This window comes from Notothenia coriiceps, unplaced genomic scaffold, assembly GCF_000735185.1.
Source record: "Notothenia coriiceps isolate Sejong01 unplaced genomic scaffold, NC01 NC01_scaffold00037250, whole genome shotgun sequence".
In the NCBI taxonomy this organism is placed as follows: Eukaryota; Metazoa; Chordata; class Actinopteri; order Perciformes; family Nototheniidae; genus Notothenia; species Notothenia coriiceps.
This window is the reverse complement of record NW_011369951.1, coordinates 2,779,713-2,791,788: the sequence shown is the minus strand read 5'-3', so window position 1 is coordinate 2,791,788 and position 12,076 is coordinate 2,779,713. Positions and strand designations below refer to the sequence as shown.

Below are 12,076 nucleotides of genomic sequence, written 5' to 3'. Positions count from 1 at the left end.
GAGGGAAAGGGAGCTTTTTTTCTTTCTTTTGTATCAATAATGCAGTGTCGCATATGAAGTCGCCTTATAGTTTTGTTGCCGGGCCACGTTTTGCGTAGTTACTGTCGGACAGTAATTACGCAACTGGATTTGGGATTTGGGATTGGACGAGGTTCAAGTCACATACTCCGCGGTGGACTGGTATGAGAGGGGGAGGAAGGAGGCGAGACGGAACAGAGGCCTGGTCGCGGAGGAAGGTCAGCGTCGTACGTCTCCTTTGAACCAAGTCCCAGAGGCAAGAGGTACATGAGACCACTAGTATGTGTTGCCCCAGCCACAGGAGTGTGTGCGCGCGTCGTCCTGCCGTGTTACACACCGGTAGGGACTCCGCCTGTACCCTAGCCTAGAGGAAGTTCCTTCAGCAAGACGTTCGTGCGTCGCCCGCGTTTGATAACACGTAAATGACGAAGTAACTGCATCCACAGTGTTATTGTAATAAAATTGGGACTATTCTTGATGCATGTTTTAGTATGAAATTTAAATAAAGCCTAGTGTCCCCTCTTGCCCCTTTTTCCGTGTGATTTTACAAAAAAAGATAAAATTAAATTTTCTTTCAATAACTTGTGGTATGGGTGTGTAGAATTGACACAAACACCATTAATGTAAGCAAGTAATTATAAGACCATTTATACAAGGAATGGAAATTCTGGATGTGTAGAAATATATATAAATAGATAGAGAAATTCTTGATATCAACTGTGTGTGTTTGTAAAAACCATTACAAGAAAGTACCGTTTACTTTTACATAAAACATAAAGTATTCCTTTATAACAATTCTGGGTTTTATTAGAGGTTTATATTTATAAGGTCCAATGGACCTGTTTATTACAACAAAGTGATTCAAGTAGGATTTCCGACTTTTGAGTGACCATACTAGACAAACAAGAACTCATACAAGCCATGAAAAGGTTATGATAGCTTCCATCTTCAATTACACTTAGCATTGTCACTGGAAACTGACTTTTATTTGGCGACCTCTGCTTTCACACGACTCGGGGAAACATATGAAAAAATAAACTCTTCGGTTTGTTCCTACTTGGAAAATGGAACGTAAGAACAACGTAGAAGGCGTCGACCAAAAGTGTCGCTGGTCCGTCCTCCCTGAGCAACCAAGGGGAGATACCTGTGTTCAGGAGTAGGTCTTCAGGACGTGACGGAGCCGCGAGTGTGTTCACGGTGGACAAAATTTTCGTGAAACAATCCAGGTAGTGGGTGAACCGTGGGAGTCTGGGACTCAAATTATGGTGAAATCGCAACCGGTAAACAGTCGTACCATGAGATAAAAGTACGACCAATGGTGTCGATAGTGGAGTTAGAAATTTACTCTCGAAATTTCTACGTAGTAGTAATTTGATAGTCCTTCTATAAGAAATATATTAAATTGCAGGTTTAGTTACAGTTGTTGTAATTTCGTTCGTTGAATGGAAGAGTTGACCGGAAGGATCAGAGGGCCTAGGTATAAAAGTCATGGCTCGCCACTGTTATTGATGAATGATGAAAGGTTACTTCTTAATGTTCTAAAATAGTTTTGGCCCCTGTCAGTCACGGGCCCTGAGAATCGTCCTAACTTTTCACCCCTGCCAACTTGCACTGGTCTAAATAGTCCTGTTGTTTTATGAAGTCCTTTTTTAATATGGGAAAATATCTTACAATATCTGTACACTATTAACAACTAAAACTGCTTTAGACCTTTTTATGCAGTATTAACAGTTATAAGTTTAGAAGCAATGTTAAAATAATAGTAATACAATATTCCTTTTTCTTTTAAAGCCCAACATTTATTTTCAGTGGATACCAACACTAACATAGCAAAAACTAATTATTAATTACCATGCAATTATGAATGTAGCCAAAATGTAAGCTTACAGTTGCAAAATATAGTTACATTTAAAGTGAAATTACATGCTACTCCCCAACATTGAACACTACTGTATGTTTACCATATTTTCAACTGTCTTCTGTTTCTGTGTTGCCTCTGCAGCTACAGTAAACTCATCGCCATGGCTGTGCAGATTGCGTCTGGTATGAAGTACCTGTCCTCTCTCAACTTTGTGCACCGTGATCTGGCGACCCGTAACTGCCTGGTGGGGAAGAACTACACCATAAAGATCGCTGACTTTGGCATGAGCAGGAACCTCTACAGAGGGGACTACTACAGGATCCAGGGCCGCGCCGTGCTGCCCATCCGCTGGATGTCCTGGGAGAGCATCCTGCTGGTGAGCGCTGCACCTGAGGAAGAGAAAAAAGCAGTCCTGTTGGTCCAGTTGGATTTTAAGACTTTTAAAAATGGTTGTTCATTGGCTTTTACTATATACATCTTAAATTGGACTACAGTCAAACTACAGGATTCAAGGTATTGAATATAGAGCGTTGAAGTGAGGACGTGTGTTTGTAGGCTGATCTGAAAGTTAGCATATCAAGGGCTCAATCAACACAAATCAATTTGATTTTTCCATTGAATTTTGCAGAAAATACTATATGTGGAAAACATGTTTATGATACTTAACATGTTTTTTTCAGCCGGGTAATACAACATATTAATATCACATTTATGATTTTTGAAGCGTAAATGCAATCGGCAGAAGTAAAAGCTACCGGTAGGCTATACACACACTAAAACATGGTCGCATGGATCTGCAAGACCACCGCTAAGTGAAAGGCCTCTTGTTAGCAGGTTTTTTTGACAAATATAATTTGGGAAATTCACAAGTGGGGTAATTACACATGTATTATCCACAAATCATGTACATCTCTTTATCTTGTGTTAACAACAGATCTTATTTGAGGCATCTAACCTTATTTGCCAAAAAAGAGACGAATTACACAAGAACAAACTAAAAGATTAATTAACAAAGATCATTATTGTTTTCCCCCCGCGTTTTCTTTAAAGTAAACATTGCAACACAATCATTATGGTGAATAATTTTGGCAACAATAATTGTGTAGGGAAGATCGTTTTTTTTTGCAGCCTTACACTCAATTGAAAAATGCAACACAAACAATATAGATCTTTTTTTTACAATTGATTTCATCTTTAATTGGACATTTTACTTATAATTACTCGTATTGTATTTTACCCTTAATCTTTTAATCTCACTTGTTTTATTTCTGTCGGTTTGAACTAAAGGACAATAAAACATAAATAAAGGTAAACAAGGCTTCCCTGAGAACCTGAGTATAAATCCAGATGTTGTGATTGCTCATTATACAGTATAGCAGCTGTGATCATTATTACAAACCAGCTTCCACATGAAGACTATGCTCATTGTTGTTGCTGTCTGTTCTCTCAGGGGAAGTTCACCATGGCCAGTGACGTGTGGGCCTACGGTGTGACTCTGTGGGAGATCCTGACTCTGTGTAAGAAGCAGCCGTACTCCCAGCTCTCTGACGAGCAGGTCATCGAGAACACAGGAGAGTTCTTCAGGGACCAGGGCAAGCAGGTGAGCAGGGCGGCATTTCAGTTACACTTCCTCCAGAGAACAATCTCTTATAGTCTCGGCTCTCTTTGTGCCGTGGTCCTGCCTGACGCCCACGATAATATTATTTGGCCGCAACTGGGATATTTTTGACTTTGTTTTTTATATGTGTTAACGTTAATATTTTGTCATTTGGATTATCTATGTGTTTTTTTTATTATCTTTATTTGTATCTACACACGCAACACATAACTCACGTTTGTCAGTCCTGGGAGAGGGATCAAAGCAAAAATACAATCTGATCACACTGAAAATGCTCTGTTTTGTTCCCCTACTGATTACGCAATAAATAAAACAGCAAAAGCATGGGCCTACAAAACAGTAAAGTTTCAATGAAATGTGCTCCTCTTACAAGAAACACAACACATCTTAATAAATCTGTTTTTATTTTTAAAATGTTATGTAACATTGTAATCCTGCTAGCAATCGTCATTCTTTTTTAATTAACAAGTAATCTGAATGTGTCTTTTTTGTATGTAACTGTGAGAGAATACAGTTGTGTATCCTAAATCTTAATCCTGTTACATGTATTCCATTCCTCTCCAAGGTGAAATCTATAAATTGTTGTTTTGTTGTACGTTAATCACCCGTAATGTCCCCCATTCATCATGAATCCTACTGTCACATTATGTGTCATGCTCCCAGGTGTACCTGCCGAAGCCTCTGTGTTGTCCGGACAGAGTTTACAATGATCTGATGCTGAGCTGCTGGAGGAGGAACGCCAAGCAGAGGCCAAGCTTCCAGGATATCCACACTCAGCTGATGGAGAGCCTGGCGTAGCAAATGCAACACATCATCCCTCCGCCATGCACTGTCCCTGCAGTCTGGATTTATTTGGAATGACTTTCGTCTCGCTCATCAAATGTTGTCCATCTTTTTTTAAAACCGGTTAGCCACAATAGCGCTGTAAATAACAAGATAAGAGAACAAGCTATTAACTTGAACAAAGCTTTATATTGTAGATATCATATATATTAGCACTATTCACTCCTTTGTGTATTTATTTTAATTTCTTTTGATTTTCTATTTCTATTTATAGAGTACTCTACCGTAATCCTATAGATTTTATTTTGATTCTTTTTCTAATCTAATTCTATTGCACATTTATTAGAGGATGTCAATACAGGTGGGATTTTGATGAATGTTTATATTTATGCTTTGTAATTTGAAGGTGAACAAATTACATTATAATTATGGTAATATTGTTTTTACTCCGCAGCTGTTCAGACATGTTTTATAAACATGTTAAAGACTTTTGCAGAAAGTGTATATTTCTTTGAATAGTAGCAAAGAGTAAACCAAAGTCAAACCAAAGAGTCTTTTAATAAAGAAAATGAATATTTACTTATATATGTATCAGTTTCCTTGTTGTTTTCATTACATACTTTAGTAGGCTACATTTACTGTTGTTCTTTACTAGACTTAAGTATTGCCATTATGTGCTATTTCTACTTTGAATGGTTTAGTTACTAGTTACTTCACATTTAGATTATTCTTACTAAACTATAAACTATAAAGTAACTAATTATATATTATCACATTGAAAGGTCCCCTATTATACTGTTTTACATCAATATATTATAGGTCTCAGATATATACAAAACATGTCTCTGAAGTGTTTTTCTGAAATACCAAACAGATCATGCATTATAGCATCCCATAATCCCCTCTGTTTCATCCCTGTTTCCAAAGTGCTGATTCTCTGTCTGTTACTTTAGATGAAAATAAGGAGCCCCTCCCCACGCTCCTCTGATACCTCATTCACACCAACGGTGTTTCAGGGCCAGTTCGGAGCTGGAGCTTGAAAAGCACCGGGTTTTCCTGTTCACACCGCAGCGGAGCNTAGGGTTTCATTTATTTTGTTAGCAGCTCATTCCTTAAAGGTAGGGTAGGTAATTCACTTCAGAAACACTTTTTGTTATATTCCATGGAATGCTCTTAACATCCGTTAAGAGCATTCCATGGAATATAACAAAAAGTGTTTCTGAAGTGAATTACCTACCCTACCTTTAAGGAATGAGCTGCTAACAAAATAAATGAAACCCTATGGAGAGCTGTGATGTAGGCTGTTTTTTTTCTTACAGCATTTTCAAGTATCAAGTAGTATGAAACCAACTGTGTGTGTGTTGATGGGCTCAAGTCATCTTAATAATCATTGAAGTCATTTCAAACCATTAAAAAACAAATTTACAGCCCTACTGTATTTTCATTCCTGTGAACTTTGACTTGCAGACACTTGTTCCACTGAACATTTTGCCCTTATCACAGGTTGCTTCTCATTCTTTATCCTCTCCATCTCCCCCTTCTCTCAGATAAAGCCCTGGTCGGAGCTGTCCTGTCTGCTCAGACTCTACTTCTGCTTCACCGTAGCGTCCCTGCTGGCTCTGCTCGGCCTCACCCTGTACAGCGTCTACCAGCAGCACACGGAGGTGGACCCCACTGCCGAGGACAACTTCACTGTGTCTCTCATCCAGATGGTGGGAATATGTGAGTAGGAGTGCCACGTACTGTGTCACCAGGAAGTAGAGCCATCTGCACTGTTGGCAAAAAGCAGAAGTCTTTCTAAAATGATCTTGTGATAAATACTGTGGAGGAGATTAATGCAATAGCATTTCCTCCAGATGCCTCATATCAGTTTTGCTGGTGTATCACTTCTGTTTAACACATTTAAACCTAATCAAATATACTCCAAATTGTCATTACAAACTTAGGGTTAAAACTAACGGGTAATTTACTTATTGATTCAATAATATGCCAATAATTCTCCCACATTAATCATTTGTTCTGTTAATTTAAACGATTACTTTTTGACCATTTCGTGAAGGCTACTTTAAACGTTTCGATACACTCACTTTCAGATTTGTAGGCAGGCATTATACTGTAATGCCACAGTGTAAACATGTGTGTTTTGCCCCATTAGGCTAGTGAATTGAAATGTATGATATCTTAATATTTTGATACAACCAGTTAAGCTTTTAAAAAATGTGCTGGACTGAGATTTGTATTGGAATAAACTTGCTAACTTTAGGTTTTTATGAAATAACACATTTAATTGCCGCCTTTTTTTTAGTTTGCTTTGAAGTATTGTGACAATCCAGTATACCAGGAGATGGCAATGTAATCATGACGACTTTAAACTAGAACTCCAACTTGTATATTAAGAAATTAAGAATTGGGCCGTCCAGAAATATACTTTTTTCTGGTAAGAAACGTAATGTTGGGGGCTTTTCAAGATATTATTTTCCCAAATATAAAACCTGTCTTAAATGCAGCCAAGAGCGATGTATTACAGTACAAACTGGTGACTCTGCTAATTAGATTTTAGAGCCAAAAATGATGTTTCTTTTCCCAAAGTCATATCAAGTCCTCCACTGTTGATTCTGATCATTGCTTCTAATCTCCAGCTCTCCCTCGGTCACATGAACATGCTCAGAGCAGGATTGGAAAACCCAGAGAGTTAACGGATCAGACTTAAAACCAGCTTCTTACTTGTTATTCATGATAGCCAATGGTAGGCCCAGTAAAGCAAGGACACTTGGATATTATATTATGGCTTGCATCTTTAATTGGTAGTGGTCACATGAAGAATTCAACAAACCAGTGGCGTTTTTCCTTAAATGCTAAGATGAATTGGTTAGTACAGAAATGACAAAATTATTTTTTATGACATATCTTGACTATAATAGGAAAAACAAATAAAGTAAAGTAGTGTGCATGGAAACATATTCACAGAAACTCAACCACTAATTGTATGTTTTATCATACAGTTAATTTGAATTGACTTCATTAATTTGTGCTTAGTCATGAGAGGGCATAAAGGGAGTGTAAACTCAATGAATGAATAAGTTGAGATTAATACGCTTTGTTTAGTAAAGTTACAAAACCTTACAAACCCTGTTCTTTTTGATATTCTATAAAATAAATGGTTAATAAGAAGGTCAGTTCCACTCATAATAAGTATAATTCAAGGATTTAAAAGGCTTTATTGTCATATGCACAATAGCAACAGCGTAGTTATGGCTATGAACATCTTAAATCTCAGGCTCTTCCAAACAGAAATTAAAATAGTCAAAGAAGAAATTGAAATACATATGAAAAAATACTGCATTATAAGGACTTTGAAGTCCGACATATAGAGGTTTTGTATAAAGGAAAAAATGTGCATGTAAAAGTGCAAATGGAAAAGTGTAGCTATATGCAACTGATTGTAAAGAAGTGACCTCTGCTGTGCTGAGCATTGTGTGGTGTGTGTGTCCCCCCCTGCAGTGTTCTGCATCTACTACATCAGCCGGGGGGTGCTGCAGGAGAACAGGCAGGAGCTGGTGGTGTTTGTGCTCAGCGTGCTGCTGGTGATGGTTCGCTCCATCGTCAACTTCTCCGTGCTGGAGGCAAAGAGCAAGCAGGAGCTGCTGGTAGGTCGCCTTCTACTGGCTGCCTGAGAGAGCACACTGCATGAGGGCATTTATTATAAATAATCAATTACCGCTATGATAATACATACACAAAAAACAACTTTGTGATTGCTGGCACGTACAGTTTGAGAATCATCTTCAAATACTCAAATGTTTTAATGACCTGCTTTCCTGTTAATTTCACTGATTTATTCATTTTGATTGAAAAAATCAAAAAGAATCCAAGACATAGGACTGTTTAAGAAAACAAAATCAACCTCATAGAAAAAGTAGCTTTAGGCATTCAGCCTTTACCCATAGGGCAGCACATACCTGGAAAACTAGGCCCACAGAAATAAGGAACATAACATCTCTCAATCTTTTAAAAACTTGCTTATTAGACAATAAAAAGTTGTCATTAACTGGAGTAAGGCTTACATAATTGTTTTTGTAGATGTCTTTGCCTCTGAGCCTTTATCTGTGATTCTGTATGTGCTTTTGTGTCTGTGCTTTTGATTGTGCATAAGTGCTTTAAAATGTGCTGTTATTGTGCTAATGTGTTTTTTTTCTCTTCTATGTTTTTCTTTTAAAAGCAATAACCTGCCAGGAAATGCAGCCAACCCCAACATTCAAAACCAACATTATGACACGGCATACAACATTACATAAGAACATTTTCAAATACATCTCTAAAACTCTTAAACTTTTCCATAAAGCTATTTAAAATAAACACTTGTTCTTAAAACATATGTTCGATTCTTAGAATGTGAAACAACAATCAAGAGGAAATATAAGACGGATCAGATCTGACCTTTCACTGTCCATCTGAAATTGGAAAACTTATATTATAATGATTATAAATATAATGGGAGGAGAGTGTGATAAAGAAAGTATCAAATTCATCTGGCGTAGTCATTTTTGTTGATCTCTGAACATTGTCTGGGTTCTTCCTCTACCAAGAAGATGGAGTTGAGTAAATTGGCTTAATACTGCTAGTAAAGTGTAATTTCTGTAAGAACACACGATGGCTCCCACAGGATTGTTGACATCCTCCTGGATTCATCTTCTTATTATAGACACATGCATTTCCAAACGTTTGGACTACCTATGTTGTAAAATGTATTATCTTTTTAATTTACACACGGCATCTATTGCACGTGTGTCCGTCCTGGGAGAGGGATCCCTCCTCTGTTGCTCTCCCTGAGGTTTCTCCCATTTTCCCCATTACCTGGGGGGTTTCTTTGGAAGTGTTTCCTTGTACGATGTGAGGGTCCTAGGATAGAGGAGGTCGTATTCTGTACAAACTGTAAAGTCCCCTTTCAGAAATGTAACATTTGTGATATTGGGCTGTATAAATAAACTTGATGACAAATGGAACGCAGATGACTATCAACATTGTCATCAAGTCAGAGCTTCTATAACATTTTTGTCTCTGGCTGGACCTCATTGCTGTGTGTAGATCTTTGCTGATGCTTAACCATCCACATTCATCATTTCTATTTATGATAATAGGGTGAGTGTCTTGACTCTCAATGAGCCATAGTTACTGCCCCTCTTGTGATGTTATACTATAAAGGATGCCATATGTACAAGATAAAGCACATCTGAACTGAGATCTGTGTGTGTCGCAGGTGCGTTTCGTGTGCATCATGACTCTGGGCGTGATCCACGTCTGCTGCACCTTGCTGCTCATCCAGAGGCCCAACATCATGGCGTTCCGTGTGGGTGGGGCCTTGGAGACCCTCCAGGAGCAGTACTTCTTGCTCAACCTGTGTTTCTCAATGGTGACCTTTGACCTTCAGGCTCAGGTATTCGTGCATTCTTCTTTTCAAAAATCTCCCTGACAGCTTCATGATTAATTATTGTTTTGACATTTAAAATGTATGGAATGATTAACAATGGAACATAACAGTTTGAATATGGAAGAAAATGAAGATATATCAAATAAACCGTGACAATTTTTTGTGGAACTTAATTTAATGAAATCCGCGTCATCCAGCCGTTGCACAAACATGTGTTTTTGATCTGATTAATGTGTGCTGATGTTTCTGCAAGTTAAGATAAGTTAAAGGTGGGGTAGGTAATTTTGGAGAAACCAGCTCGGGTGCGCTAGAATTTGAAAATACACAGCCGGAAAAAATCTGCCACTTCCTTACAGAGCCCCTCCTCCAACACACACGAACGTGCACATGACCAATTTGGGCACGAGATAAGTTTGTGCACAGATGGAAGGCTGACAGGCAGGTAGGCCATCCAGTTATTTTAAACCGGGCCGGCTGAAATGATTGGTCGTGCTTTTTACAGTACTACGGCTTCCACAGATGACATTTTTGTATGGATTTTTTGTCAAAGCACTTCAGATATTCATTGCTATCGGGATATTATGAGCATTCCATGGAATATAAAAAAAAGTGTATCTCGAGCCGGTTTCTCAAACTTACCTACCTCACCTTTAACCATGGACCTTTATTAATCCCCGTTGGAAATGCAGGAGTTAAAGCAGCAACAGAGAGAGAGTGAAAAACAGGACAGTACAGATTCACACGAGGTAAAAAAAAAAATACAATTATATAGAAAGTATTAAAACCAGATATCACAACAAGGTAAACTTTGATCAGTTGTCTTGACATGTAAACATATTTGGGTTGGTATTGTTAAATATATTGACATGTTAGTGTGCAGATGGGAGTGCAGGTCAAAGTCATTTGTACAAACAGGGCAGACTTTATGTGTGTACACTGTACAGGTTACCTTTAATTGTTCACATGGTTAGCCTTTGATGCTGCAGCCTGATGCTACAGGACCAAAGGAGTGTCCGAGGAGGGATGAGTCTGTGGCTAAACGTGCTCCTCATCTTCACTAGTGCTGCATGGGGGGAGGGGTTCTCAGGGATACAGTCCAGCTTCCTCCTCGTCCTCCCCTCCTCCAGAGTGTCCAGATCTACTCCAACAACAGAGCCAGCCTTTCTCACCATCAGTGTTTTCTGAGCAGTCCAGTTTAATGTTCAAGTGCACTCCCAGGAACTTGTAGCTGAACATCACCACCTCCTCCAGTTGCTGCTGAACCTTTAAAAATGGAATACAAGTTCCAATAAATAGAATGAAAGTTGGAATATGGACTCAAACTTAAGTATATTGAATTAAATAAGGCTGCAAGAAGTCTGAAAGTATAAGCGAGTCAGCACTTCATCTAGTATCAGCAATCCTCCATAATTAAGATATTATTAATAACTGGTGAATGCTTTTACTTGACGAAATCATACGCTTTTCCTATTCATAAACATTTGATCAAGGATGAAATGCATTTACTGCTTCTGAAGACCAAATGCAGTAAGCCTTACAATACAGGCAGTTCACGTTTATCATGCAAAAGTTACGTACAGAATAAAACCCCAATTTTGCAACAGCAGCTATCAGCGGACCAAACAGTAAAAATGGAGAGTAAAAACAATAATTGTGATAAGAAAAAAAACATTAATAATCACCAAATTTCATTTAACACCCTTTTAAACTGTAAATATTGTATCAGACTACTGGTATACATGAACAACTGCAGTAAATATACAAAGAATAGACACTGAAAATGTATTGCGTGTGCCAGGTGTGATCCATGTGGGGGGATGGGCACATAAGAGTGGGAAATGTATCAAATTGGTGTGTGTGTGTGTGTGTGTGTGTGTGTGTGTGTGTGTGTGTGTGTGTGTGTGTGTGTGTGTGTGTGTGTGTGTGTGTGTGTGTGTGTGTGTGTGTGTGTGTGTCTTCTTGTAAGGACGTGTCACACATTTTTTCGAAAATCACTGTGTATTGTAAAACCGGAAGCCGAAAGTACGAACTTTTTTTACCGGGAACCGCATTTCATACTTAACCCCTTGGGACAACATCAACATAACCACGAAAACATCTCTAAAAACTAAATAAGAAATATATAAAAAACAGGATAAGGAACCCCCCACGTGGTTTAGTACTTGAGAGCGATCCCGTGGTCTTACAGATCCCGACCGGGACGTGTGTGTGTGCTGGTTGGTGCAATCTACACGGGTAGGGGGGGTACACTTACCTTAGTGTGTGTGTGGTGTGGTGTGTGTGGCTGTGTGCCGGTGTGGTGTGTGTGGTGTGTTGTGTGTGTGTTGGTGTGTGTGGTGTTGGGTTGTGGGTGTGTGTGTGTGTGTGT

The 12,076-nt window shown here is 38.6% G+C and overlaps 3 protein-coding genes across 3 annotated transcripts in view; all 3 read left to right on the top strand.

The window, feature by feature from the left end:
- The window catches only part of exorh (extra-ocular rhodopsin), a 64,788-nt gene that overhangs the window by 14,735 nt on the left and 37,977 nt on the right, over positions 1–12,076 (top strand). The window lies entirely within an intron of this gene.
- The window catches only part of LOC104966657 (uncharacterized), a 50,511-nt gene that overhangs the window by 8,917 nt on the left and 29,518 nt on the right, over positions 1–12,076 (top strand). The window contains exons 3-5 of the mRNA XM_010795870.1: positions 5,828–6,002; positions 7,782–7,927; positions 9,538–9,714. Coding sequence (XP_010794172.1) covers positions 5,828–6,002; positions 7,782–7,927; positions 9,538–9,714 — 498 coding nt within the window. The remainder of the gene's footprint in view (positions 1–5,827; positions 6,003–7,781; positions 7,928–9,537; positions 9,715–12,076) is intronic.
- Positions 2,024–4,827, top strand: LOC104966654 (discoidin domain-containing receptor 2-like). The gene is made up of 3 exons (XM_010795866.1): positions 2,024–2,255; positions 3,330–3,479; positions 4,161–4,827. The coding sequence occupies exons 1-3, from the start codon at positions 2,040–2,042 to the stop codon at positions 4,293–4,295; spliced, it is 501 nt and encodes a 166-aa protein (XP_010794168.1). The 5' UTR covers positions 2,024–2,039; the 3' UTR covers positions 4,296–4,827.

What these genes read in the sequence shown, in the direction of transcription:
- LOC104966654 (XM_010795866.1), top strand. Translation starts at nt 2,040, where the DNA reads ATGGCTGTGCAGATTGCGTCTGGTATGAAGTACCTGTCCTCTCTCAAC. An exon ending in CCTGGGAGAGCATCCTGCTG is followed by an intron (nt 2,256 to 3,329) that starts GTGAGCGCTGCA and finishes CTGTTCTCTCAG; the next exon opens with GGGAAGTTCACCATGGCCAG. An exon ending in TCAGGGACCAGGGCAAGCAG is followed by an intron (nt 3,480 to 4,160) that starts GTGAGCAGGGCG and finishes TCATGCTCCCAG; the next exon opens with GTGTACCTGCCGAAGCCTCT.